This window comes from Pan paniscus, chromosome 1, assembly GCF_029289425.2.
Source record: "Pan paniscus chromosome 1, NHGRI_mPanPan1-v2.0_pri, whole genome shotgun sequence".
Classification (NCBI taxonomy): domain Eukaryota; kingdom Metazoa; phylum Chordata; class Mammalia; order Primates; family Hominidae; genus Pan; species Pan paniscus.
In genome coordinates this window covers 24,481,961-24,509,751 of record NC_073249.2, presented here as the reverse complement: position 1 = coordinate 24,509,751, position 27,791 = coordinate 24,481,961, and the positions used below count along the sequence as shown (strand labels likewise).

Below are 27,791 nucleotides of genomic sequence, written 5' to 3'. Positions count from 1 at the left end.
CTGTAAAGTTTCTGCTGAGAAATCTGCTTATCTAATGGAAATTCCCTTATATGTGACTTGACGTTCTTGATACTTTTAAAATTCTTTCTTTCTCTTTGACTTTGTCAATTTGACTATAATGTGCCCCAGAGAGGACATGTTTAAGTTTAATCTCTTTGGGTTTGTTTAGCTTATTAGACCTGGATGTTCGTTTCTCTTCCAAGACATGGGAAATTTTTAGCTATTATTTCATTAAACATATTTTTCTTGTTTTTCTCTTCTCTTCTCTTTCTGCAACAACCATAATCTGAATATTTGTCACTTAATGGTGTTCCATAAATCCTGTGAGTTTTCTTCACTGTTTTTTTTCTTTTTCTTTTCTTTTTTTTTTGTCTGCCTGTGTTATTTCAAATGCCCGGTCTTCAGGTTCAGAAATTTTCTTCTGCTTGGTCTAGTCTGTTGCTGAAGGTCTCAGTTGCATTTTTAAATTTCCTTCATTAAATTCTTCAGTTCTAGGATTTCTATTTGGTTCTTTTCTATGATATACATCTTTATTTAATTTTTCATTCAGTTTATGAATTGTTTTCCTGGTCTCATTGAATTGTCTATCTGTATTCTCATATATTTCACTGAATTTCCCTAAGATTAATATTTTGAATTATTTTTCTGGCATCTTATACATTTCTTTATGACTGGGGCCTGTTACTACAGTATTATTGTTTTCATTTGGAGGTGACATAGTTTCTTGTTTTTCAAGATGACATTCAGTATGTTGGAGGATGATCCCTTTATGTAGGAACACACAGATATTTATTAGTATATACTTCCTTGTTTGATTTCCAAAACTTAAGTTATCTGCTTATAAGTGAGACACCAAACTTTATAGGCTTCAGCACATATAAATAGTCTTCTTTTTGTCTAATGTTTAAATACAGTATGAGCATGTAGTAAAAGTTGTAATGAAAGTTGTTGATAAAGTTAAATTCCAATATATATTACTCAGGCTAATAAAAATACTGTAGACTTTGCTGGACTGCTGTTGCCAGCAGCCACTACCATTGTGCTTTCTCATGAGGCTCCTGCTACCCCACTGGAGCACTTTTGCTGGCAGCCCCCTGCCAGAATGTGTTCACTCATGGCACCCCTGCTGCCCCTACCAGAGTACTTCCCACCTGGGGTGCTCATGCTTCCCCCATTGGAACACTTTTGCTGACAGCCTCCCACCAGAGCATGGTCACTAAGGACTCCACCACTGCCACATTGGAGTGTTTCCCACCGATGGTCACCCTGCAACCCCTAGTGCAGTGCTATTGCCTGCAGTCTGGGAGCACCTTGGCCTCTCCAGCCCAGCTGGGGCTTGCCCATGAGTGATCAGAGCACAAAGCTATGGGCCCAGTCCTAGCCACCCAAGGTTAAAGCATGCTGCCCAGGAGTGTTGAAGTGAGAGTTGGCCCACTGAAAGCATTCAGAAACAAAGCCTTTCAACTTTACCCAACTTGCACCACAGCCAAATACTTGAGGGCAATAAAGAACATAAAAACAAAGCCCAGTCCAAAGAACAACAACTTCAAAGGATAAAGGAACATCAGCTTTCACAGATCAGAAACAGACAGTGTAAGAACTCTGCAACTCTAAAAGCCAGAGTGTCTTCTTACCTCCAAATAATCACACTAGCTCTCCAGGAAAGGTTCTTAACCACGTTGAAATTGCTGTAATGTCACACATTTAATTCAGAATCTGGATGGCAAGGAAGCTCATCGAGGTACAAGAGAAGGTCAAAACCAAATCCAAGGAAAACAGTAAAACAATCCAAGAGTTGAAGGACAACCTAACCATTTTAAGAAAGAACCAAACTGAATTTCGGGATATGAAAAATTAACTACAAGAATTTCAAAATATAATTGGAGGCATTAGACCAAGCTGAGGAAGGAATCTCAGAGCTGGAAGATTGCTCACTTGAAGCAATGAAAAATAAAGAAAAAAGAAGTTTAAAAATGAACACAACAGTTGAGAAATATGGGATTCTGTAAAGAGATCAAACAGCAAAGGTTCTTAACCAGATTGAGTTTCCTTAAAGAGGAGAGCAAGCCACTTTGGAAACATATTTGAGGATATAGTCCATGACAATTTTGAAATCTTGCTAGAGAGGTCAACTTGCAAATTCAAGAAATTCAGAGAACTCCTGTGTGAAGGAGTTGATCATCCCCAAGTTAATCATCCCCAAGACACATAGTCATCAAATTCTCCAAGGTCAACATGAAAGAAAAAATCTTAAAGGGAGTTAGAGAGAAGGGCAGATCACTAGCAAAGGGAACCCCTTCTGGCTAACAGCAGTCCTTTTAGCAGAAACCTTACAAGTCTACAGAGATTAGAGGCCTATTTTTAACATCCTTAAAGGGAAGAAATTCCAACCAAAAATGTCATATCCCACCAAACTAAGCTTCATAAGCAAAGGAGAAATGAAATCCGTGTCAGAGAAGCAAATGGTAAGGAAATTTGTTGCCACTAGACCTACCTTACAAGAGGTCCTAAAGGGAGTGCTAAACATGGAAATGAAAGAACATTCCCTGCCACCACAAAAACATGCTTGAGTACATAAACACACTTAAGTACATAGGCCATTGACATTTTAACACAACTGTAAAATTAGGTCTACATAACAACAAGCTAATAACACAGTGACAAGATCAAATCCTCACATGTTAATATTGACCTTGAATATAAATGGGCTAACTGCCCCACTTTAAAGGCCAACTGTGACAAACTGGATAAAGAAGCAAGACCCAACTGTCTGCTGTCTCTAAGAGACCCATCTCACAAGTAACAACACCCATAGACTCAAAGTAAAGGGTTAGAGAAAGACCTGTCTGGCAAATGGAAAACAAAAAAAAAGAGCAGAGGTTGCTATTCTTATATCAGCTAAAACAGACCTTAAACAATGATCAAAAAGGACAAAGAAGGCCATTACATAACAATATAGAGTTCAGTACTAAAAGACTTAAATATTCTAAATATATGCACACCCAATATTGGAGCACCTAGATTCATTAAACAAGTACTGAGAGTCCTACAAAGAGTTTTAGACAACCACGCAATAATAGTGGTGGACTTCAACACCCCAATGACAGCATTAGACACATTGTTGAGGCAGAAAACTACAAAACTATTCAGGACTTAAACTTGATACTTGACCAGTTGGATCTAACAGACACCTACAGAACACTATGCCTAACAACAGAATATACATTCTTCTCGTCAGCACATGGCACATACTCTAAGATTGACCACATATTTGTCCATAAAGTAAGTCTCAACTAAATCACAAAAATCAAAACCATAACAACCACACTGTGTGACCACAGCTCAAGCACAACCAGCTTCTGAGTGACTTTTGGTTAAAGAATAAAATTAAGGCAGAAATTTAAAAAAATTATTTGAAACTAATAACAGACACAACATACCAGAATCTTCAGGACACAACTAAAGAAGGATGAAGAGGAAAGTTTATAGTGCTGTACACCTACCTCAAGAAGTTAGAAAGATCTCAAATTAAGACTCTAATTATTGCACCTAGAGGAACCAGAAAAACAAGAGAAAACAAATCCCAAAGCCAGCAGAAAAAAAGAAATTACAAAAATTAGAGCAGAACTGAACAAAATTGAGGCATGAAAATCCATACAAAAGATCAGCAAAACCAAAAGTTGATTCTTCAGAAGATTAAACAAATTTGATAGCCTGGTGCCTAGATTTATAAAGAAAAAAATAAAGAAGACCCAAATACACCCAATCAGAAATGACAAAGGTGGCATCATAACTGACCCCAGAGAAATACAAAAAAAAATCTCAGCCAGGCAAGGTGGCTCATGCTTGTAATCCCAACACTTTGGGAGGCCAAGGAAGGCAGGAGGTCAGGAGTTTGAGACCAGCCTGGCCAACATGGTGAAACCTCGTCTCTATTAGAAATACAAAAATTAGCCAGGTGTGGTGGCATGTGTCTGTAGTTTCAGCTACTCAGGAGGCTGAGGCAGGAGAATCACTTGAATCTGGGAGGCGGAGGTTGCAGTGAGCCAAGATTGCACCACTGGAATCCAGCCTGGGCGACAGAGCAAGGCTCTGTCTCAAAAAAAAAAAAAAAAAAAAAAATCTCAAAGGCTACTATAAACACCTCTCTGCATACAAACTAGAAAACCTACAAGAAATGGGTAAATTCCTGGAAACACATAGCCTCCCAAGATTAAACCAGGAAGAAATTGAAATCCTGAACAGACCAATAAAGAGTAATAACAGACCAATTGAATCAGTAATAAAACACCTAAAAACCAATAACAGCCTTGGACCATATGGATTTGATTCTACCAAATGCGCAAAGAGCTAGTACCAATCCTACTGAAATTATTTCCAAAAATCAAGGAGGAAGGACTCCTCCGTAACTTATTTTATGAGGCCAGCATCATTCTGATACCAAAACCTGGCAGAGACACAACAAGAAAAGAAAACTTCAGGCCAATATACCTAATGAACACAGACACACAAATTATCAACGTAGTACAGCAAACTGAATCCAGGGAGCAGCACATCAAAAAGTTAATTTACCATGGAGAAGTAGGAAGGTTGGTTTAACATATGCAAATCAATAAGTGTGATTTATTATGTAATCAGAATTAAAAACAAATACCACATGATCATCTCAACAGATGCAGGAAATGCTTTTGATAAAATTCAACATCCCTGCATGTTAAAAACTCTCAACAAGCTGGGCATTGAAGCCACATACCTCAAAATAATCAGAGCCATATATGGCAAGCACACAGTGAACATCATACTGAACAGGCAAAAACTGGAACCATTCCCACTGATAACTGGAACAAGAGAAGGATGCCAACTCTTACCACTCCTGTTAAACACAGTACTGGAAATTCTAGCCAGATCAATTATGCAAGAGAGAGAAACATAAGGCATCCAGATAGGAAGAGGTCAAACTGTTTGTAGATGATATGATTCTCTATCTAGGAAACCTTATAGTTTCTGTCCAAAAGCTCCTACATCTGATAAAATAACTTAGGAAAGTTTCAGCATATAAAATCAATGTACAAAAATCAGTAGCATTTCTATACACCAAAAACATCCAAACTGAGAGCCAAATCAATGCCGTTCACAATAGCCACAATAAGAATAAAATATCTTTTGTATTTTTAGTAGAGACGGGGTTTCACCGTGTTAGCCAGGATGGTCTCGATCTCCTGAGCGAGACTCCGTCTCAAAAAAAAAAAAAAAAAGAATAAAATATCTAGGAATACAGTTAACCAAGGTGGTGATAGATATGTACAATGAGAATTACAAAGCACTGCTGAAAGAAATTAGAGATGACAAAAACAAATGGAAAAACATTCCATGCTGATGAATAGGAAAAATCAATATTGTTAAAATGGCCGTACTGCCCAAAGCAGTTTACAGACTTGATGCTATTCCTATCAAATTACCAACATCATTTTTCACAATTCAACAAAAAACTATTCTAAAATTTGTGTTGAACCAAAGAACCTGAATTGCCAAAGCAATCCAAAGCAAAAAGAGCAAAGCTGGAGGCATCACATTACCCGACTTCAAACTATACAAGACTACAGTAACCAAACAGCATGGTAAGGGTACAAAAACAGATACATAGACCAATGGAACAAAGTAGAGAACTCAGAAATAAAGCCACACAGTCTACAATGACAACAATGGAGAAAGAACTCCCTTTTCAATAAATGCTTCTGGGATAACTGGCTAGCCATATTCAGAAGATTGAAACTGGATCCCTTCCTGTCACTATATACAAAAATTAACTCAAGATGGATTAAAGACTTAAATGTAAGACCTAAAACAGTACAAACCCTAGAAGAAAACCTAGGAAATACCGTTCTGGACATCAACCTTGACAAAGAATTTATGACCTAGTCCCCAAATGCAATTGCAACAAAAACAAAATTGATAAGTGGGACCTAATGAAACTAAAGGGCTTCTGCATGGCAAGCAAAATTATCAACAGAGTAAACAGACAACTTACAGAATGAGAGAAAATATTCACAATCTGTGCATCTGACAAAGTTCTAACATCCAGAGTCTATAAGGCTCTTAAACACCCCAACAAACAAAAAACCAAATAACTCCACTAAAAAATGGGCAAAGGATATGAACAAATACTTCTCAAAAGAAGACATACATGTAGCCAACAAATATATTAAAAATATGACCACCAATCATTAGAGAAATCCAAATCAAAACCAAAATGAGTTAACATCTTACACCAATCAGAATGGCTGTTATTAAAAAGTCAAAAAACAATAGATGCTGGTGAGGATGTGGCAAAAAGGAAACACCCTGCTGGTAGCAACGTAAATTAGTTCAGCCACTTTGGAAAGCAGTGTGGAGACTTCTCAAAGAACTTAAAAGAGAACTACCATTCAACTCAGCAATCCCTCTACTGGATATATACCCAAAGGAAAATAAATTGTTCTACCAAAAAGACACATTCATGCTTATGTTCATTGCAGCACTATTCACAATAGCAAAGACATGGAATCAACCTAGATGCCCATCATTGGTGGACTGGATAAAGAAAATGTGGTACATATACACTATGGAATACCACCCAGCCATGAAAAGAACGATATCATGTCCTTTGCAGCAGCATGATGCAGCTGGAGGTCATTATTTTAAGCAAACTGACACAGGAACAGAAACCAAATACCACGTATCTTCACATATAAGTGGGAGATAAGCATAGTTACACATGGGCAGGAAGATGGGAACAACAGACACTGGAGACTGCTTGAGGGAGGAGGGTGAGGGGAAGGTATGGGTTAAAAGGCAACCTATTGTTGACTATGCTCACTACCCATGTGATGGGATAATTCATACCCCAAGACTCAGCAACACACAATTTAACCGTGTAACAAACCTGCATATGTACCCTCAGAACCTAAAATAAAAGTAGAAGAAAAAACAAAGAAACAAATAAAAACAAAACGAACAAGTAAAAACACAATGTAATTTTCATATTGTTAAATTTAGATCTACTATTATTTGTTTTTGGTTAGTCTCCTCTGTCTTTTTTTTTTTCCTCTGTCCTTCCTCTTCTGGCTTCTTTAGTATTACTTAAATAATTTTTAGAATTCTATTTTAATTTATCTGTTGCTTTTTAGGCCTACCCTTTAAATCATTTTTTGCTTGAGGTATTAAAATATCAATTCTTAACATTCACATCTAATTAAAGTTGATTAAAAAACTAAACTAGAAATCATGCTATATTAACATAGAAAATCAATACTTGTTTCTCAATTGTTTTTTAAATTGTAGGTTGCAGAAAAGAATGAAATCAAAGAGTATTTTGAGTCAAAACTCTCTGAAGATGACACAACACATTTCAAGCTGCCTAAATATAGATGTTTATTAGAAACATTTTTCAAGTTTGTAATGCTGGTTGACTACATATTTCAGGAACTCATTCGTCAACTTATGAACACTGCAGTCACACTACTTTTGGAATTATTTAATGGTTCTGCTGGAATGCCATTTTCAGTGGAAAAAAAGAATGAAAATCTTATCAGGTAAATTACTTTTTTAAACTCAAAAAGTAACTTACAATTATAATATTTTAACATTGCCACATATGGAGGAAATATTCAATAATTTAAGCTAGAGTTTGAAAATTCTCCTTGTGGCAGAGTACATGTACTCATTTTTGCTATTAACAGAACTTATTATTTGGTAATACCTTACTTAATATCGGTGTTATAGGATGCGCAGTAAAATTTGAATTTCACATAAATGGTAAATAATTTTAGTATACTTCAAGTATTACCTATGTTAAAATTATTGTTTATCTGAAATTCAGATTTCTCTGATAATTTAGCAAATATATTTTTTATTTGTTATATCTGGCAATTCTGTGCCTAAGTATACTCTGTCTTCCAAGTTCAGAGTTAGTTTTTAAAGATATGTGAGAATTCTGGAAGGAGCTACAAAGTCCAATTGGAATTTGAGTCAATTCCAAGAAATATCTGTTGAATATTTTCCCAATGAAAAAACTATCTGAAAAACATTTTTACCTTCTAAACACTACTGTTAAAAACAAAGCATTTTTCTTATTTTCCACAACTGGATATATCTACTGTAACTGGTGAAACAGGAATATTAATTGAAATGATGGCATACTTTGTAGCTGGTAAACAGGACTATGAATTGAAATGTTGGCATACTTTAATTTCTATTTATCAAAATTTAATAATATTTTAGGCTAATTAAAGTTTTATAACTAGGTAGCTGAAAATACATCAATTCAAAAAATTTTGAAGATTATTCAAGATAATATTTTGTTTTTCTAATTATTACTGAATCTACAGAGCTAACATCACTTATCTAAGGACTTATAACTGGTTTGAGTCAGTGCCAGGATTTTAACCTATGTAAGAACACAACTATTTAGTGATAGTGCATTATAATTTTATTTCCTTTAAAACAATGCGTGTGTGTGTTTAGGAAACGTCTTTATATTCTTAACATAGTTTTTGAAAGATATTATTATAATTAATTCATCATATTATAGCAAATTTGGAAAACAAATATCACCCTTAATTCTGTCACTGAATTACAACATCTTATCATTTTTATATGATTTTTGTAGTCTTTTCCTAAATGTTTTTCCATTGTTGTAATCCTAGTATACTAACTTATAGCTCGTTTTTTAAACACAATGTCTCCTGTATGCATTTTTTATGTTACAGGAATAATATATATAGGTCAGGCACAGTGGCTCACACCTGTAATCACAACACTTTGGGAGACCAATGAGGATGTATTACTTGAGTCCAGGAGTTTAAGATCAGCCTAGGCAACATGGCGAGACCCTGTCTCCACAAAAAATACAAAAATTAGCTGTGCATGATGGCACTGGCACACACCTACTTGGGAGGCTGATGTGGGAGGATCACTTGAGCCTGGGAGGTTGAGGCTTCAGTGAGCTGTGATCATGCCACTCCACTCCAGCCTGGGCAACAGAGTGAGCTCTTATCTCAAATATATATATATATATATATATATATATATATATATATATATATGTTTTGTGGAGTCAGACCACATGGGTTTTAATCTCTGATTTGACTCTTGCTAGTTTTACCTAGTTGAGCTATTAACCCAACAGAGGTTGAATAAATTTGGCTGGGCATGGTAGTTCACACCTGTAACCCCAACACTTTGGGAGGCTGAGGTGGGAGGATCACTTGAGTCCAGGAGTTCAAGACCAGTCTGGGCAACAAAGCGAAACCCCATCTCTACAAAAACAACAACAACAACAACATCAAAACTAAGAAAACTAGCCAGGCATGATGCTGCATGCCTGTAGTCCCAGCTCCTCGGGAGGCTGAGGTGGGAGGATCGCTTGAGCCCAGGAGGTTGAGACTGCAGTGATCACTAAATATATAAATAAATAAATTCTTTAGACTTCAATTTTCTCATCTATAAAATGAAGATAACAGTAATACCTATGCCATAATGTTGTTTGAGAATAAACACAGTAAATGTCTGATAAAAAGCATCAATCATTGTTGAATCTGTTTCCACTGACCTCTTAACAATATTGATTAGTATAATATTTCCATAATGACTAATGATGTTGAACATCTTTGCATGTGCTTTTTGGCCATTTATATATGTTCTTTGAGGAAATATCTATTCAAACTCTTTGTTCATTTTTAAATTGTGTTAGTTAATTAATTAATTAATTTAGATGGGGTCTTGTGTTTCTCAGACTTGTCTTGAACTCCTGGGCTCAAGCGATACTCTCACCTCAGCCTCCCACATAGCTGGGACTACAGGTTCATGCTATCATGCCCAGCTAAGTTATTTGTCTTTTGATTGCTGAGTTCTAAGAGTTCTTTATTTATTAGATTCTGTGGGTCTTCTTTTCTTTTTTTAATAGTATCCTTTGGAGTAAAAAAGTTTTTAATTTCTAATTTTTATTTAATTTTTAATTTTATTTTTATTTAATTTAACTTGTATTTGATTGATTGTGCTTTAAGTGTATCTAAGAAATCATTGCCTAATCCAAAGTCTTGAAGATTTACTCTTGTTTTTATCTAAGATCTTATAACTTTAGCTCTTGCATTTAGGCTTTGATGCATTTTGAGTTAATTTTTGTAGATGGTATGAGATAGGGTCCAAATTTCTTCTTTTGTATACGAATATCCAGTTGTCCCAGTACTATTTGTTGAAAAGAATAACACTATTTCTTTCTCTATTGAATTGTCTTGGCACCCTCGTTGACAATCAGCTGACCAAAAATGTGTGGGTTTATTTTCAGACCCTCAATTTCATTTCATTGCTCCATGTCTGTCCTTATGCCAGTACCATACTGTCTTGATTACTATAGCTTTGTAGTAAGTTTTGAAATTAGGAATTGGGAATTTTCTAACATTGCTCTTCTTTTTCAACATTGTTTTGGCTATTGTGGGTCCCTTGCATTTTCATATGAATTTTAGAATCAGCTTGACAATTTCTGCAAATATTCAGCTAGAATTTTGATAGAGGCAGCATTAAAACTGGAGATAAATATGAGGAGTATTTTCATTCTAATAGTATAGTCTTCCAATCCATGAACATGGTCTGTCTTTCCATTTATGTAGGCATTCTTTAATTTCTTTCAATATTTTGTGGTTTTCAGTGTATGAATCATGCATTTTTTTTGGTAAAATTTTTTGTAAATATTTTATCATTTTTTATGCTGTTGTGAATGGAATTATTTTTAAATTTTATTTTTCGGTTGTTCATTGCCAGCATATTGAAATACAAATGATTTTTGTTTATTGTTCTTATATCCTGCTACTTTGTTGAACTTTTTTTTATTATCCCTGATAGGTTTTTAAAACTAATTGTTTAGGATTTTCTTTATGCAAAATCACGTCATCTGCAAATAGGATAATTTTACTTCTTTACCAATCTGATACCTTTTATTTCTTTTTATTGCCTAATTCCTCTGGCTAGTAAGTACTTCAATACAGTGTTGATTAGGAATGGTGAAAGCGAACATCCCTGTCTTGTTCCAGAGCTCAGGAGGAAAACATACAGTCTTTCATCATTAAGTATGATGTGCCTGTGGGTTTTTCACAGATGCTTCCTATCAAGTTGAGGAAGTTCCCATCTGTATTAGTTTGTTGTCATATTGTCATAAAAAACTACCTGAGACTAGGTAATTTATAATGAGAAGAGGTCTGATTGGCTCATGGTTCCACAGTCTATACAGGAAGCATGTCTGGGAGGCCTCAGGAAACTTACAATCATGGCAGAAGGTGAAGAGGGAAGCAGGCATGTTTTACATGGCTGGATCAGGAGGAAGAGATGTAGTGGGAGGTGCTATACACTCTTTAAAACAACCAGGTCTCATGAGAACTTACTATCATGAAAACAGCACAGAGGAAATCTTTCCCCTTAATCCAGTCACCTTCCACCAGACCCCTCCTTCAACACTGGGAATTACAATTCGGCATGAGATTTGGTTGAAGACACAAATCCAAACCATATCACCATCTATCTTTCTTGAATGTTTTTGTCATGAAATAGTGTTGGATTTTGTCAAATGCTTTTTTTTTTCTGTCTATTGAGATGACCGTATGTCTTTTACTTTATTAATGTAGCATATTACATTACATACATACATTTTCATAAATGGAACCAATCTTGCATTCTTGGGATAAATCCCACTTAATTTTAGTTTATTATCCTTTGTATATGCTGCTGGATTCAGTCTGGTATTATTTTGTTGAAAATGTTCACATCTATATTCGTAAAGGACATTGGTCTGTAGTTTTCTTGTGATGTGTTTGTCTGGTTTTGGATTCAGGATAAGACTCACCTCATAGAATGAATTGGGTAGCATTATTACCACCTATCTTCTGAAAATTTTATGAAGGATTGGTGTTAATTCTTCCTGAAATGTTTAAAAGATTCATCTGTGAAGTCTGGGCCTCAGCTTTTGTGTGTGTGGGGGATGTATTAAAATTACTAATTAAATCTCTTTACTTGTTATAGATTTGTTTAGATTTTCTATTTATTCTTGATACAGTTTTGGTAATTTATGTCTTTCTAGGATTTTGTCCATTTTATCTAACTTATTTAAACTGTTGGTATACAGTTGTTTATAGTATTCACTTATAATTGTTTTGATTTCTGTAAGGTCAATAATGATATCTTCTCTTTCATTACAGATTTTAGTAATTTGAGGCTTTTCTCTTATTTTCTTAGTCTAGTTAAACATTTGTTAATTTTGTTGATCTTTTTAAAAACCAGCTTTTGGTTTTGTTGATTTTCTTGTCAATTAAAAAAAATCCCAAACAAGTTAATTTTAAAATGGGTGAAAGATCTAAGCAGACATTTCATCAAAGAAGAAACAGATTGCAAATAAGTGTTTTAAAGATGCTATAAATCATTAGACATTAGAGAAATACAAATTAAAATCACAATGAGACACTTTTACATACCTACTAGAATGGCTAAAACAATACCAACAATACAAAGTGCTCATGAGGATGAGGAGCAACTGGAACTCTAGTACATGGCTGATGGGAATGCAAAAGGATACAGATGCTCTGGATAACAATTGGGCAATTTCTTATAAAGATAAACATAAACTTACCCTATAATGTAGCAAGCCTCCTCGTAGCCATTTACCACAAAAAGAAGAAAACATTTTTCTATGAAGAAAAACCATATGTAAATATTTATAATGGCTTTATTCATAATTGTTCAAATCTGGAAATAATTTAAATATCTATAAGTGGATAGCCATGAAATGCAGTACTTCTCAGCAATAAAAATGAGTGAAATATTATACTTACTTATGCAACACGAATAAATCTCAAATGTTAAGTGAAGGAAGCCAGACTCAAAACACTATATATTATATGATTCCATTTATATGACATTTTGGCAAACCAAAACTGGAAGGGCAGAAATCAAGTCAGTGATTGCCATGGGCTAGGTGGGGGTGAGAGGAACCTTCTATAAAGGGGCCTGATACAATTTTTTAGATGACAGAAATGTACTACATTTAGTCGTTGTGATTGTAGTGGTTGTTAACTGTGTGTGATTGTCAAAATTCATTAGAACTGCATACCTGAGAAGCATGAATTTTACTGGATATAAATTATACCTCAATAAACCTGACATTAAAAATAAAGTATTATTTATTTAGCACATGTCACTTGTCAGATACTTTGTTAGATCCTGGACATACAATGCTGAGCAAAATAGACAGTTTTTGCTCTAATGTAGTTTACAGTCTAGAGGAAGGGAGAGATATTAATCTACTGACCACACAAATATATTTAACATTACAATAAATGCTACAAAGAAGATGTTTGGGGTATTGTGAGACTGAATCTGGTCTGGGAGAAGTTTCGTTGATAGGAGTTAATGAGGAAATCAAGAAGAAAGGGTGGTCAAGTCATCCCTAAAAAGTGTATCATATACCCTACAGAACAAGAAGCATATTTGAAAAAGTGAGAAGAAGACAGTGTGACAACAGTAAAGTGATAAGAAAATAGCATAAGACATAATGTGATTGGTCAAACCTATAAATAATAAATGTCTTTTCTACCATCCTAAAAGTTTCTGAAAAATTTTGTTATAAAATCAACTAATCCTAAATCATCATTGCAACCCATGGATACCAAGTGGAGAGTGTTTCAAAAAGTAAAAGTCTTCATATGTTAGGTGATAAAACAGATCTCAATAAACTTAAAATGTTTAAAATACTAAGTATGTTCTCCAACCAACATAAATTAGAATTAGAAATCAATAACAGAAGAAAGTTTGGGAAAGGTCACAAATATATGGAAATTAAATAACATACTCCTAAATAACCAATGAGTCAAAGCAGAAATCACAAGGGAAATTAGAATAAAATACAGTTTTATAAATGAATGAAAATGAAAACACAACATAACAAAACTTACTATAGGCAGCAAAGGCAGTGCTTAGAGGGAATTTATACATGTAAAAACTACATGATATCTGTGTTCTACAAATATTTTATCCCAGTCCATAAATTGTCTTAATTTTCTTAAGTGGCTTTTGATAAACAAGAGTTTTTAATTTTTATGAAGTTCAGTTTATCTGTTTTTTCTTTTAAAGGTTTGGGCTTTTGGTTTCCGATCTAAAGCATTGTTTCCTAATGCAACAGCATGATGAATTTTTCCAATATTTTCTTTTAGAAGTTTTATACTTCTGGATATTATATCTGTGATCCTTTTTGAGTTAATTTTTGCAAATGGTGTCAGGTGTGGTTTGAGGTATATATTGTTATATGTTGGTATTTAATCACTCCAGTAGTTTGTTGAAAAGACTAATCTTCCTCCAGACAATTACCCTAACATCTGGTAGAAAATTGATTAATTAAATATATTCATGAGTCTATTTCTGAATGCTTTTTTCTAGTCCAGTGATCTGTGAATCTGTCCTTCCACCAATATCTCACAGTCTGCATAACTATAATTTTATAATAAGTCTTGAAATCAGGTAGTATGTATTCTTCAGCTTTGTTCTTCTTTTTCAAAATTGTTTTAACTATTTTAATTCATTTACTTTTTCACATATATCTTATAATTAACTAGCAGATTTATTCAAAAGGCCTACTGAGATTTTGATTGAGATTGCATTGAATATATAGATCAATCTGGGGAGAATTGACATCTTAACAATATTCAGTCTTTTAAAGCCCTGAACATGGTAGACTTTTTCCTTTATTTAGATCTTCTTTGATTTATCTCTTCAGTGTTTTGTAGAACTCAGTGTGCAAATATTGCACATTTTTGTTTTAAACTACCTATTTCATATTTTGATGGTATTAAAAATGGTACCATATTTTAAATACAGTTTCTAATTATTCATTGCTGGTAAAAGAAATGCGGTTGATTTTGCATATTGACCTTGTATCTGTAACCTTACTAAGCTCACTTATCATTTGTAATAACTTTTCTTTGGTAGACAATTTAAGAATTTCTACTTAGACCAAGTGTCAACAAAATATAGCCCATAGGCCAAATCCTGTGGCAGCCAGTTTTTATAAATTAGTTTTGTTGGACTATAGCCACGCCCATTTGTTTACCCATTGTCTGTGGCAACTTTTGCACTACAAAGGCAAAATTCAGTTGTTGTGACCGACCACCATATATGGTCCACAAAACGTAAAATATTTCCTGTCTGGCCCCTTACAGAAAAGGTTTGCTGACCCATGCTCTAGAGTAACCACTAAAAGATAGTGATAGGATGTCTAAAAAGCTAAAAGAAGGAAAAATATTAAAAGAATTAAAAAATCGATTAATCTAAAACCAGCTATTCTTACAGGCTAATACAAATTATTTTTGTTACTTTTATCACTTCCATGGTACTGCTAAAACTTTAGAACTCTTCAACTCCATTTATTTTCCTCTTGCCTTTTACAGCATTCTTTTACTGTATTTTAAATACATTTTTAGTTGTTCATGTATTTTAACTCCAGAAGACATTAAAAGTATTGTTTTGAATGGTCAATATCCATTTATGTTTATCCATATAATTACCATTTCTTGTGTTGTTTCCTTTTGCTTGTTTCTGTTTGTGTGGGGTCATTTTCCTTCTTCCTGAAAAACAATCTAGTATTTCTTTCAGTTGCAGTAATGCTGGGAAAGAGTTCCCTCGGTTTTTAATTGTTGAAAAGGAACTTTATGTCACCATCATTTATAAAGGATATTTTCACTGGGTGTAGAGTTCTAGATAATGTGAGACTCTTTGGAAAGACTTCTCAGTTTAATTTTTTTTAATTTTTATTTTAGGTTTGGGGGTACATGTGAAGGTTTTTACATAAATAAACATGGGTCATGGGGGTTTGTTGTACATATTATTACATTACCCAAGTATTAAGCTCAATACCCAATAATGATCTTTTCTGCCCCTCTCCCTCCTTCCACCTTCCTGGCTCAAGTAGACCCCAGTGTCTGTTGTTTCCTTATTTGTGTTCATAAGTTCTTATCATTTAGCTCCCACTTATAAGTGAGAACATACAGTATTTGGTTTTGTGTTCTTGCATTAGTTTGCTAAGGATGATCACCTCTAGCTCCATCCATGTTCCTGTAAAACACGTGATCTCATTCTTTTATATGGCTGCATCGTATTCCATGGTGTATATGTACCACATTTTCTTTATCCAGTCTGTCATTGATGGGCATATAGGTTGATTCCATATCTTTGCTATTGTGAACAGTGCTGCAGTGAACATTGGTGTTCATGTGTCTTTATGGTAGAATGCTTTATATCCCTTTGGGTATGTACTCAATAACTGGACTGCTGGGTCGAATGGTAGTTCTCCTTTTAGCTCTTTGAGTAATCGCCATACTGTTTTCCACAATGGTTGAACTAATTTACACTCCCACCAGCAGTGTATAAGGGTTCCCTTTTCTCCGCAACCTCACCAGCATCCGTTATTTTTTAACTTTTTAATAATAACCATTCTGACTGGTGTGAGATGGTATCTTATTGTGGTTTTGATTTGCATTTTTCTAATGATCAGTGATATTGAGCTCTTTTTCATATGCTTGTTGGCTGCTGTATGTCTTCTTTTGAGAAGTGTTTGTTCATGTCCTTTGCCCACTTTTTAGTGGGGTTGTGTTTTTCTTGTAAATTTGTTTAACTTCCTTATATATGCTGGATATTAGACCTTTGTCAGATACAAAGTTTGCAAATATTTTCCCCCATTATGTAGGTTGTCTGTTTACTCTGTTGATAGTTTCTTTTCCTGTGCAGAAGCTCTTAAGTTTAATTAGATCCTGTTTGTCAATTTTTGCTTTTGTTGCAATGGCTTTTTGTGTCTTCATCATTAAATCTTTGCCCATTCCTGTGTCCAGAATGGTACTGCCTAGGTTGTCTTCCAGGGTTTTTATAGTTTTGGGTTTTGCATTTAAGTCTTTAATCCATCTTGAATTGATGTTTATATATGGTGTAAGGAAGGAGTCCAGCTTCAATCTTCTGCATATGGCTAGCTAGTTATCTCAGCACCATTTATTGAATAGGGAGTGTTCCCCTCATTGCTTGTTTTTGTTAGCTTTGTCAAAGATCAGATGGTCATAGATATGGGGCCTCATTTCTGGGCTCTCTATTCTGTTCCATTGGTCTATGTGCCTGTTTTTGCACCAGTACCATTCTCTTTTGGTCACTGTAGCCTTGTAGTATAGTTTGAAGTTGGGTGATGTGATTCTTCCAGCTTTATTCTTTTTGCTTCAGATTGCCTTGGCTATTTGGGCTCTTTTTTGGATCCACATAAATTTTAAAATAATTTTTTCTAGTTCTGTGAAGAATGTCATTGATAGTTTGATAGGAATAGCATTGAATCTGTAAATTGCTTTGGTCAGTATAGCCATTTTAATGATATTGATTCTATGAACATGGGATGTTTTTCTATTTCTCTGTGTCTTCTCTGATTTTTTGAGCAGTGTTTTGTAATTCTCTTTGTAGAGATCTTTCACCTCCCTGGTTAGCTGTATTTCTAAGTATTTTATTCTTTTTATGGCAATTGTGAATGGGAATTCATTCACAATTTGGCTCTTGGCTTGATTGTTGTTAGTATATAGGAATGCTAGTGATTTCTGTACATTGATTTTGTATCCTGCAACTTTGCTAAAGCTGTTTATCAGCTGAAGGAGCAGCTTTGGGGCTGAAACTATAGGTAAAGAATCATGTTGTATGCAAACAGAGATAGTTTGACTTCTCTCTTCCTGTTTGGATGCACTTTATTTCTTTCTCTTGCCTGATTGCTCTGGCCAGAACTTCCAGTACTATGTTGAATAGGAGTGGTGAGAGAGGACATCCTTGTCTTTTGCTGTTTTTCAAGGGGAATGCTTCCAGCTTTTGCCCATTCAGTATAATGTTAGCTGTGGGTTTGTCATAGATGACTCATTATTTTGAGGTATGTTCCTTCAACACCTGGTTTATTGAGAGTTTTTAACATGAAGGATATTGAAATTTATTGAAAGCCTTTTTTGCATCTGTTGAGATAATCATACGGTTTTTGTCTTTAGTTCTGTTTATGTGATGAATCACATTTATTGATTTGTGTATGTTGAGCCAACCTTGGATCCTGGGGATGAAGCCTACTTGATCATAGTGGATTATTTTTTGATGTGCTGCTGTATTCAGTTTGCAGGTATTTTGTTGAGGATTTTTGCATCAATATTCATCAAGGATATTGGCTTGAATTTGTGTGTGTGTGTGTGTGTGTGTGTGTGTGTGTGTGTCTGCCAGGTTTTGGTATCAAGATGATGCTGGCCTCATAGAATGATTTTGGGAGAGAAGTTCTTCCTCCTCAATTGTTTTAGCATAGTTTCTGTGGGAATGGTACTAGCTCTTCTTTGTACATCTGCTAGAACTTGACTGCGATTTCATCAGGTCCTGAGCTTTTTTCTTGGTAGGCTGTTATTACTGATTCAATTTTAGAGCTCATTATTGGGCTGTTCAGGGAATCAATTTCTTCCTGGCTCAGTCTTGTGAGGGTGTATGTGTCTAAGAATTTATCCATCTCTTCTAGATTTTCTAGTTTGTGTGCACGGAGGTGTTTGTAGTAGTTTCTGATGGTTGTTTTTATTTCTATGGGGTCAGTAGTAACATTCCCTTCATTGTTTCTAATTGTGCTTATTTGGATCATCTCTCTTTTCTTCTTGATTAGTGTAGCTAGTAGCCTATTTTATTAATTTTTTCAAAAACAACAGCTCCTGGATTCTTTGATCTTTAAAATGTTTTTTTGTGTGTGTGTGCATGTGTCTCAATTTCCTTCTGTTGGGCTCTGATTTTGGTTATTTCTTGTCTTCTGCTAGCTTAGTGGCCGGTAGGTTGTATGTGTCTAGCAATTGATCACTTTTTTCTAGGGTTTCCAATTTGTGGCATATAGTTGCTCATAATAGCCTCTACTGATCCTTTGAATTTCTGCAGTATCAGTTGTAATGTCTCCTTTTTAATCTCTGATTTTATTTATTTGGGTGTTTGCTCTCTCTGTTTTTTTTAGTTAATGTGGCTAAAGGCTTATCAGTTTCCTTTATCTTCAAAAACCAACCCTTTGTTTCACTGATCTTTTCTGTAGTTTCCTTGCTCTGATCTTTATTGTTTCTTTTCTTCTACTAACTTTGGATTTGGTTTCCTCTTGCTTTTCTCATTCTTTAAGATGTATCATTAGGTTGTTTATTTGAAGTTTTTTTGTGTTTTTTTTTTTTTGAGGTAGAAACTTACACCTATATACTTCCCTCTTAGTACTGCTTTTGCAATATCCCATAGGTTTGGGTATGTTATGTTGATTGATTTCCATGTGTTTGTATAGTTCCCAGAATTCCTTCTGTGATTGATTTGTAGGGTTTTTGTTTTGTTTTGTTTTGTTTTGTTTGTGGTCAGAGAAGATGCTTCATATTATTTTGATGTTATTGAATGTTTTAAGTCTTTTTTTTGACCTGACATATGGTCTATCTTTGAGAATTATCTGTGTGCTTAGAAGAATGTGTATTATCTAGTCATTGGATGAAATGTTCTGTAAATATCTATTAGGCCCATTTGGTTTTTTCTGCATATTAAGTCTGATGTTTGTTTGTTGATTTTCAGTCTGGATGATCTGTCCAAGGCTGAAAGTGTGGTGTTGAAGTCTCTAGCTATTATTGTATTGGGGTTTATCTTTCCCTTTAGATCTAATAATTGTAAGAATTAAAGAAAGAGGAAAGAAACATGAAAGGCGGCTTGCCAGTCAAGACAGGTTTATTTTAAAGAAAAGAAACCTGAGAGGAGCCTTCTGTCTGAGTTAGGTCAGAGACCCACTCTCTTACAGATTAAGAGGTTTTTTTTCTTTTGTTTTGTTTTGTTTTTGAGATAGAGTCCCACACTCTCACCTGGGATGGAGTGCAATGGCGAGATCTTGGCTCACTGCAACCTCCGCCTCCCAGGTTCACGCAATTCTCCTGCCTCAGCCTCCCAAATAGCTGGGATTACAGGCGCACACCACCACACCAGGCTAATTTTTTGTATTTTTAGTAGGCATGGGGTTTCACTATGTTGGCCAGACTGGTCTCGAACTCCTGACCTCGTGATCCACCCACCTAAGCCTCCCAAAGTGCTGGGATTACAGGCCTAAGCCACCACGCCCTGCCCAGACTAAGAGTTTTTAAGGATTCAGGGTGGGAGAGTTTATTAGAGGTTTGGACTGCTTCTGTGTCTCTTTGTTGTGCTTATCTGGGAGGGAGAGTTGCGTGTCTGTTCCCATACATCTTTCTGTAGCTGCAGGCATACCCTCCAAGTCTGCTTTTAGGTTCCCTATCTTAGTGCACCTGAAGGGAAAGGCATATGCTTATTAAGGCCTACTGTTTTACTGGGGTCCATTGTATGAGGGTGAAGTTTGGCAGTTACCCAAGAGACTTTCCCTTCACTTCCCTCTGTGCCTGAGCTGTCTTGTCTGTGTTTTACTGTCTGCTCTTTCTGGCTGCTTGTAATTAGAAGAGAATGATTTCCTTGAAATGCATAAGGCTAGAAAGGGAGCTGGAACTTCAAGTGGCAGTGTTTGTCCAAGATGACAGTGCTCCTGCTCTGTCAATAATACTTGCTTTTTATATCTGTGTGCTCCAGTGTTGGGTACATGTATATTTACAAGTGTTCTATCCTCTTGCTGAATTGACCACTTTATCATTATATAATGACCCTCTTTGTCTCTTTTTATACTTTTTGTTGTATAATCTATGTTGTCTGATGAAAGTATAACTACTCCTCTGTTATGGTTTCCATTTGCATGGAATATCTTTTTTTGTAGCTTTATTTTCAGTCTGTGTTTGTCAAGGTGAAGAGTGTTTCTTGTAGGCAACAGTAGGTTGATTCTTGGTTTTTCATTCATTCTGCCACTCTATATCTTTTGATTAGAGAATTTGGTCCATTTACATCCATTCTTATTATTAAATAAGGACTTACTCCTGCCATTTTGTTATTTGTTTATTTTTGGTTCTTTTGTGGTGGCCCCTTCCTTCTTTTCTTCCTTCCTGTCTTCCTTTTAGTGAAGGTGATTTTCTCTGGTGATATGTTTTAATTTCTTGCTTCTTATTTTTTGTGTATCTGTTGTATGTTTATAGATTTTAGGTTACTATGAGTCTTTCAAATAATATAACCCATTATTTTAACCTCACGACAACTTAATGTTGATTGTATAAACAAACATACAAACAAACAAGATAAGGAGAGTTATAAAATCTCTATACGTAATCTCCTTGCTTCTTAAATTTTATTGTTTCTTTTTATATCTTATTGTACAATCTGTGTCTTGAAAAATTGTAGTTCTTTTTGATCAGTTCTTCATCTTTCTGCTTAAAATATGAATAGTTTACACATCACCGTTACAGTGTTATAATATTCTGTGTTTGTTTGTTTTCTGAGATGGAGTTTCACTCTTATTGCCCAGGCTGGAGTGCAATGGCGCAATCTTGGCTCACCACAATCTCCGCCTCCTGGGTTCAAGCAATTCTCCTGCCTCAGCCTCCCGAGTAGCTGAGATTACAGGCGTGTGCCACCATGCCTGGCTGATTTTGTATTTTTAGTAGAGACAGGGTTTCTCCATGTTGGTCAGGCTGGTCTCCCAACTCCTGACCTCAGGTGATCTGATCTGCCCGCCTCGGCCTCCCAAAGTGCTGGGATTACAGGCGTCAGCCACCATGCCCGGCCAATATTCTGTGTTTTTATGTGTACTTACTGTTACCAGTGAGTTTTGTGCCTTCAGATGATTTCTTAGTGCTCTTTAGTGTTCTTTTTCTTTCAGATTGAAGCACTTCCTTTAGCATTTCTTGTAGGATAGATCTGGTATTGATGATAAGTGTCTGGCAAAACCCTCAGGTTTTGTTTGTCTGGGAAGGTTTTTATTTTTCCTTTGTGTTTGAAAGACATTTTTGCCAGATATACCATTCTAGGGTTGAACGGTTTTGTTTTTCTTCTGTACTTTATTTATTTATTTATGTATTTGAGACAGGGTGTCACTCTGTCTTGATCTTTGGGAGTTTGATTATTAAGTGCTTTGGGGTAGTCTTCTTTAGGTTAAATCTGCTTGGTGGTCTGTACTCTCCTTGTACTTCCAACCCTAGCCAACATTTATTATTTATTATTTTCTGTTTTTTTTAATAGCCATCCTAATGGGTATGAGGTGATATAGTATCTCAGTGTGTTATGGATTACATTTCCCTAATGATTAGTGATATTAAGCATCTTTTCTTGTGCTTATTGTCCATTTGTGTATCTTCTTTGCAGAAAGGTCTAGTCAGGTCCTTTGCCTGTTTTTTAATTGGGTTGCTTTTTGTTGTTGAGTTGTAGGTGTTCTTTATATATGTAGATATAAATGATTTTTAAATGATTTTTTTCTTCCCATTTCTTAATCCAGAACATTCAAGGACAACTCTTTTCCTACTGGAAAGACAACAAATGATTGTGAAGAACTTGTTGATAATTCAAAGTTACATGCTATTTCTGTTCAAAAGTCAGAAGTAAAAACAGACACTGATATTAATGAGGTAAAATGATCTTTGAAAAATATAAACATAGATCTTTTGCTATAAAATGAATACATTTTAAAATTTAAAATGTGATTTATGATTAATACCCACAAGCCCTTACCCAACATACCCTCGCCAACACACACACACACTTAGCTGCTCCCACTGTAAAAAGCCATATTGACACTTATCTCATTTAGTTCATTTGTTCATTCATTCACCACATGGTTTATTGAGTACTTACTATGTTCCAGGCACTGAACTAGGTAGGCACTGAAATAACAGCAGTGGGCATAACAAATTCTCTGACCTCTTGGAGCTTATATTTTACCAGAGGAGACAGATAAATGAAGTGATGAGTACTGTGAAGAAAAATAATGGAAAAAAAGGGAATGCAGGAGTGATGTTGTATGCTATTTTACATAGGAATGGTAAGGGAAGGCCACCCTATGTAAAGTAGCATCTACCCCCTCCTCCCACTGCTACACTACTCTGTCTTTGCTTTTGTTCAAAGCATTTTTGTTGTGTTCTTAACTTAAAAATGGGAGAAGCAAAATAGGAAACCTTGAAGGAATCCTAGATAAACTTATTTTTTTTTTAGAATTGCCCCTGATATCTTCTAAAATTTATTACAGAATGTAAAATGCTTATTACCCATCAAATGTATCTGTTATGTTTTGATTATTTTTAAACAACCATATAAAGAACTTTGGAAGAGATCAGCTGGAAATATATCTCATTTATTTTATGAATAAATATGAAAATTATCTTTAGTATGAAAAAAAAAAAGAAATCTTTTCTTGCCAGAATTGTTTTTCTCTCCGTTGGTATTATTTTCTTGAGATTTAAACTTTATATGTTAAGTGCTTATCCTATTTGGTAAAAGTAGCCTTGTGTAATATGGCATTTATAGTTATCTTTTCTTTTTTTTTTTTCTTGAGATGGAGTCTCGCTCTGTCTCCCAGGCTGGAGTGCTGTGGTGTGATCTCAACTCACTGCAAGCTCCGCCTCCCGGGTTCACGCCATTCTCCTGCCTTAGCCTCCCGAGTAGCTGGGACTACAGGTGCCCACCACCATGCCCAGCTAATATTTTTTGTATTTTTAGTAGAGACGGGGTTTCACCGTGTTAGCCAGGATGGTCTTGATCTCCTGACCTCGTGATCTGCCCGCCTCGGCCTCCCGAAGTGTTGGGATTACAGGCATGAGCCACTGCGCCCGGCCATATCTTTTCTTTTTAAAGTATTTAGGTAGATTTGATGACAAGGGAAAATATTCACATGTATTAGTGAAAACAAACATATACACATACACACTATGTAGTTTGAAGTCTGAAAATATATGCATCGAAATATTAACAATGGTTATCTGTGGGTGGTAGGAATCTTGAGTAATTTTACTTTCGTATATGTATATTTCTAGATAGTCTAAATTTATACAATGCATATGTATTTTTTAATGTTTTTTATTAAGTATACGATACCTGCAAAAATAAGCAAACACTCATGTAGGCTTCACCCAACTTAAAAGTATTCAATGTCTCCTATTCATCCTTTATTGATGAAACAGTTCACTTACCATTCCACTGTTGATAGACATCTGGGTTATTTTCAGTTTTTGTTTTTGCTATTACCTATAATTCTGCCTTGCACATTCCTGTATATTTCTCCTTTGGTGTATATGAACAAGAGTTACTATTTCTTTATTTACTGCTAAGGAGTGAAATTTCTGGGTGAAAGCATATGTTATTTTCAACTGTATTGAGTAATATAAAATTGTTTTTCTAAAATGCTTGTACCAATTTCAATGACCTTTAGCAATTCATAAATTTTTATTGCTCCATAAGCTTACTAATCCTCATCAATATTTAATGTCAATCAGATAGGTGTGAAATGGCATTTTGCCAAAGTTTTAATTTGAATTTCCCTTATTACTAGTTTGAGCATTTTTTCATGTAACTTGCATTAGGGTTCTCCTGAGGGACAGAACCAATAAGATTCACGCATCTATTTCATATATTTATATATACATGTATGGGTTCAATGCAGGCTGACAGAGTGGAGATTTGGACACAGGCTGCATGAACGAGCAGACTGCCACTAAGGTGGCCTAAATTTATGTCCTCTTTTGTCCCATAGCCCAAGTTTGGGCATCTTGCCCCTGCTTTGCCCTCTAGTATCTGACCTTGGTTTGCTCCTCTTTTTTACTGTACAGAGCTCAAAATGTTGAAAATATAGATCTGAATCTCAAGCGAGAGATAAGAGCTAAAGTTGTGGATCTGGTAATCATTGGTGCTGCCTCCTCCTTCCCTTCCTAATCCCCACTGTAATCTGTAAAATTTATAGTTCCATTTAGCTGTGGCTATTCCTCTCTTGTAGTTTACAATCTAGAGGAAATAAAACTATTTACTGGTTCATTCTTGTTGTCACAAAAAGCATAACAGCTAAGAGATTTCTTCACTACAAAAATATTTTCAGGCCCCAGTTAGTTCATATTATAATGATGTGCACAGACCCATGAGTGAACTTCAGCCTTACCACGTGCTAGCAATATAGCCTTTGACAAATTAAGCTTCCAGATTTTTTTTGTATGTACAATGAGAGTAATAATTTCTGTCTCTTGGGGTTTTTATGAGGATTAGGTGAAGGTAGTAACTTGTTTACTATAGTGATACTAATTCACTGTAACCATAATTACATTTAAAGAATGATTTAATGCAAAATATTAATGCAGTAATATTAGAAGGTATATATAGCTTGAGGTCCAGTATTCCCAGAGTTAATTAGAGGTTATTTTTGAGAATAAGCTAAGCAGCACATTATATATTTATTAAGAATTGTCTGGGTGGACTTTCTTTTATTGTGATAAAACATACATAACATAAAATTTTCCATTTAACCGTTTTTAGGTGTACAGTTTGGTGGTATTAGGTACATTCAGTGTTAGGCAACCATCACCACTTTCCATTTCTACAGCTTTTCCATCATCCTGAACAAACACTATACCCATTTGTGTGAACATTTAAGATTTGCAAGTCACCTTCAATATCTACTCATGCTCTTTCACCGGCAGCTTAATAAGGTGCTATGAGGTTTATTTATAACGTTAACTGCCTTAATTTGTTAATGTCTGGAATTAGAGGTTAAGGTTCCAGCAGATTATTCAAGTGATCACCCTGAGAAACACAGAGGAGTCATTATGCAGTAGGTAACTTAAGCATAACGGATTACTTATGAGGTAGGAAGGAACAGTAGATTAATTGAGAACCCAAGCCCAGACAGAGCCTAAGAACAATTATTTACATAAATGAGATATTTATCCCCTAGTGTTTTTCACTGGAGATGTCCATGTTAGTATATGTATATTAAAGTGAAGAGCTAGGACTTACTCTAGTGGGTTTAAAGTATGTTTTCTTGATTTGTAGTTCTTAAACCCAGGTGCACAATAGAGTCACCTGTTGAGCTTGTAGATGATTAAGAGTCCTGGGCCCTGCCTCTGACTTTTTAACTCAATATCTCTGGGGATAGGACCTAAGAATTTGTATTTTAAATAGGCACTCAGTGACTAGGACTAATGATATACTGACTCTGGCATCAATTTACAGTCTTTGGGGGGAACTCCTTCATTACAATGTCATTTGTTTCACATGCAATTTACTTATTTTAATATGCAAGTGTCAGGTATTTGGTAATACAGTGCTACTCGGTTATACTGGAGTTATGATTTCTCATTTAAAATTTTGGTCTGTATTCTAAATTAAATGTTCTGTAAGTTATATGTTGTCACTGGCACCCTCACATTATCCGTTAAATTAGATTTTGAATAGTGTTGAAGTGGGGAAGGATTTGAGAAAAACATATGCACCAATATTTGAAGTAAATCTATGCTTGAGAATTCCTGCTGAGAGTGATTCTTCAGAAAATTCTAAAGAGAACTTTCATGAGTCTGACCAGTGCCCTGAAGAGTGTGTGATGTTTGAAGATGAAATGTCAGAAAATAAAGACAATTGTGTCAAAAAACACTCAAGTGAAGAATTGCTCCCAAAAGCCAAGAAATCAAAAGAAATTAGTTACAGTCTTGAAGATATTATTTCAGGTAAGACAATTGAGACTATAAAGAATGAGGGGTTGCCAGGTGTGGTGGCTCATGCCTGCAATCCTGGCGCTCTGGGAGGCTGAGGTGGGAGGATCACTTGATGCCAGAAGTATGAGACCAGCCTGGGCAACACAGTGAGACCTTGTCTCTTGTCTCTTGGGGAAAAAAAAAAAAAAAAGAATGGAGGGAAATATCTTAACAACTGGAAAATAACAAATGAGAGATCATTTTAATAGTCTGTTGTGTCTTCTAATTTATAGATTATGATTTTATAAATCTTAAGGTAAATACTGCTGAAAGTAAGGATAAACTTACAGATCATTGTTGTGCATGTCAGTAATGACACCATTATTCATCTTCATCTCAAAACCCAAACAGTTTCTCACTGAAGCAGAGCCGAGGGCCCCGTTCATCAAGAGGAACAACATCTAGGATGTTTGTCCTCAGATCTCTTTAATCAGAACCTTGGAATGGGGTGTACTGCTTCAGTATTGTGTTTCAAGTGACTTCTTGAGTTTATTCTTAGGATATGTGTAAAGCACTGGCATATATTAATTTGTCATTTACCTGATATAAATATCAATCAATTTTGTATTTTCTCTTTCTTTCAATGGATTCTAATAGACACAGAAATTGAGACTGAGTTTGAGAATAAATACATGTATTATGAGTAAGTATTAGACATTTTAAAAATTACGAGTAATTTTATTTTATATGGTAGTTATTATATTCCTCTGAAATATGCTTTTATTGTTTTCTCTGTTAGATTTCCAGAATTTCCTACAAATCTCTTTGTAGAGCCCAACAGATTGGAGTTTTCAGTAAAAATTCAAAATATGTTGACTAATATGGAAAAATGTATAAGTAAGTGTTTTTAAAGCTTAGTGAAATGCATTGTCTTCTTTGGCAATATTTTCTTAAATTTAAGCATCTGATGCCTTTACCCAGGGATGTGGCAGATGTTACAGAATATTAGTATATCATAAATGCACAGTCCTTGGGATCAAACACTGAATCTGGAATTATTTGAGGATGTGTGAATTTTACACATAGCCTTAGAGTGCATAAAAGATGAGAATTAGGAAAATATTCAAGGTTTGGATTTTTTCAGTTACGTTCTATAGAATGTTATGACACTTAATACAAATGAGCAAGATC

The 27,791-nt window shown here is 35.1% G+C and overlaps 1 protein-coding gene across 1 annotated transcript in view; it reads left to right on the top strand.

Annotated features, from left to right (window-relative positions):
- Positions 1 to 27,791, top strand: part of DNAH14 (dynein axonemal heavy chain 14) — a 463,650-nt gene that overhangs the window by 86,747 nt on the left and 349,112 nt on the right. Inside the window, exons 11-15 of the mRNA XM_034947740.3 lie at positions 7,321 to 7,571; positions 22,430 to 22,559; positions 26,354 to 26,633; positions 27,258 to 27,303; positions 27,400 to 27,497. Of these exons, the coding sequence (XP_034803631.2) occupies positions 7,321 to 7,571; positions 22,430 to 22,559; positions 26,354 to 26,633; positions 27,258 to 27,303; positions 27,400 to 27,497 (805 nt within the window). The remainder of the gene's footprint in view (positions 1 to 7,320; positions 7,572 to 22,429; positions 22,560 to 26,353; positions 26,634 to 27,257; positions 27,304 to 27,399; positions 27,498 to 27,791) is intronic.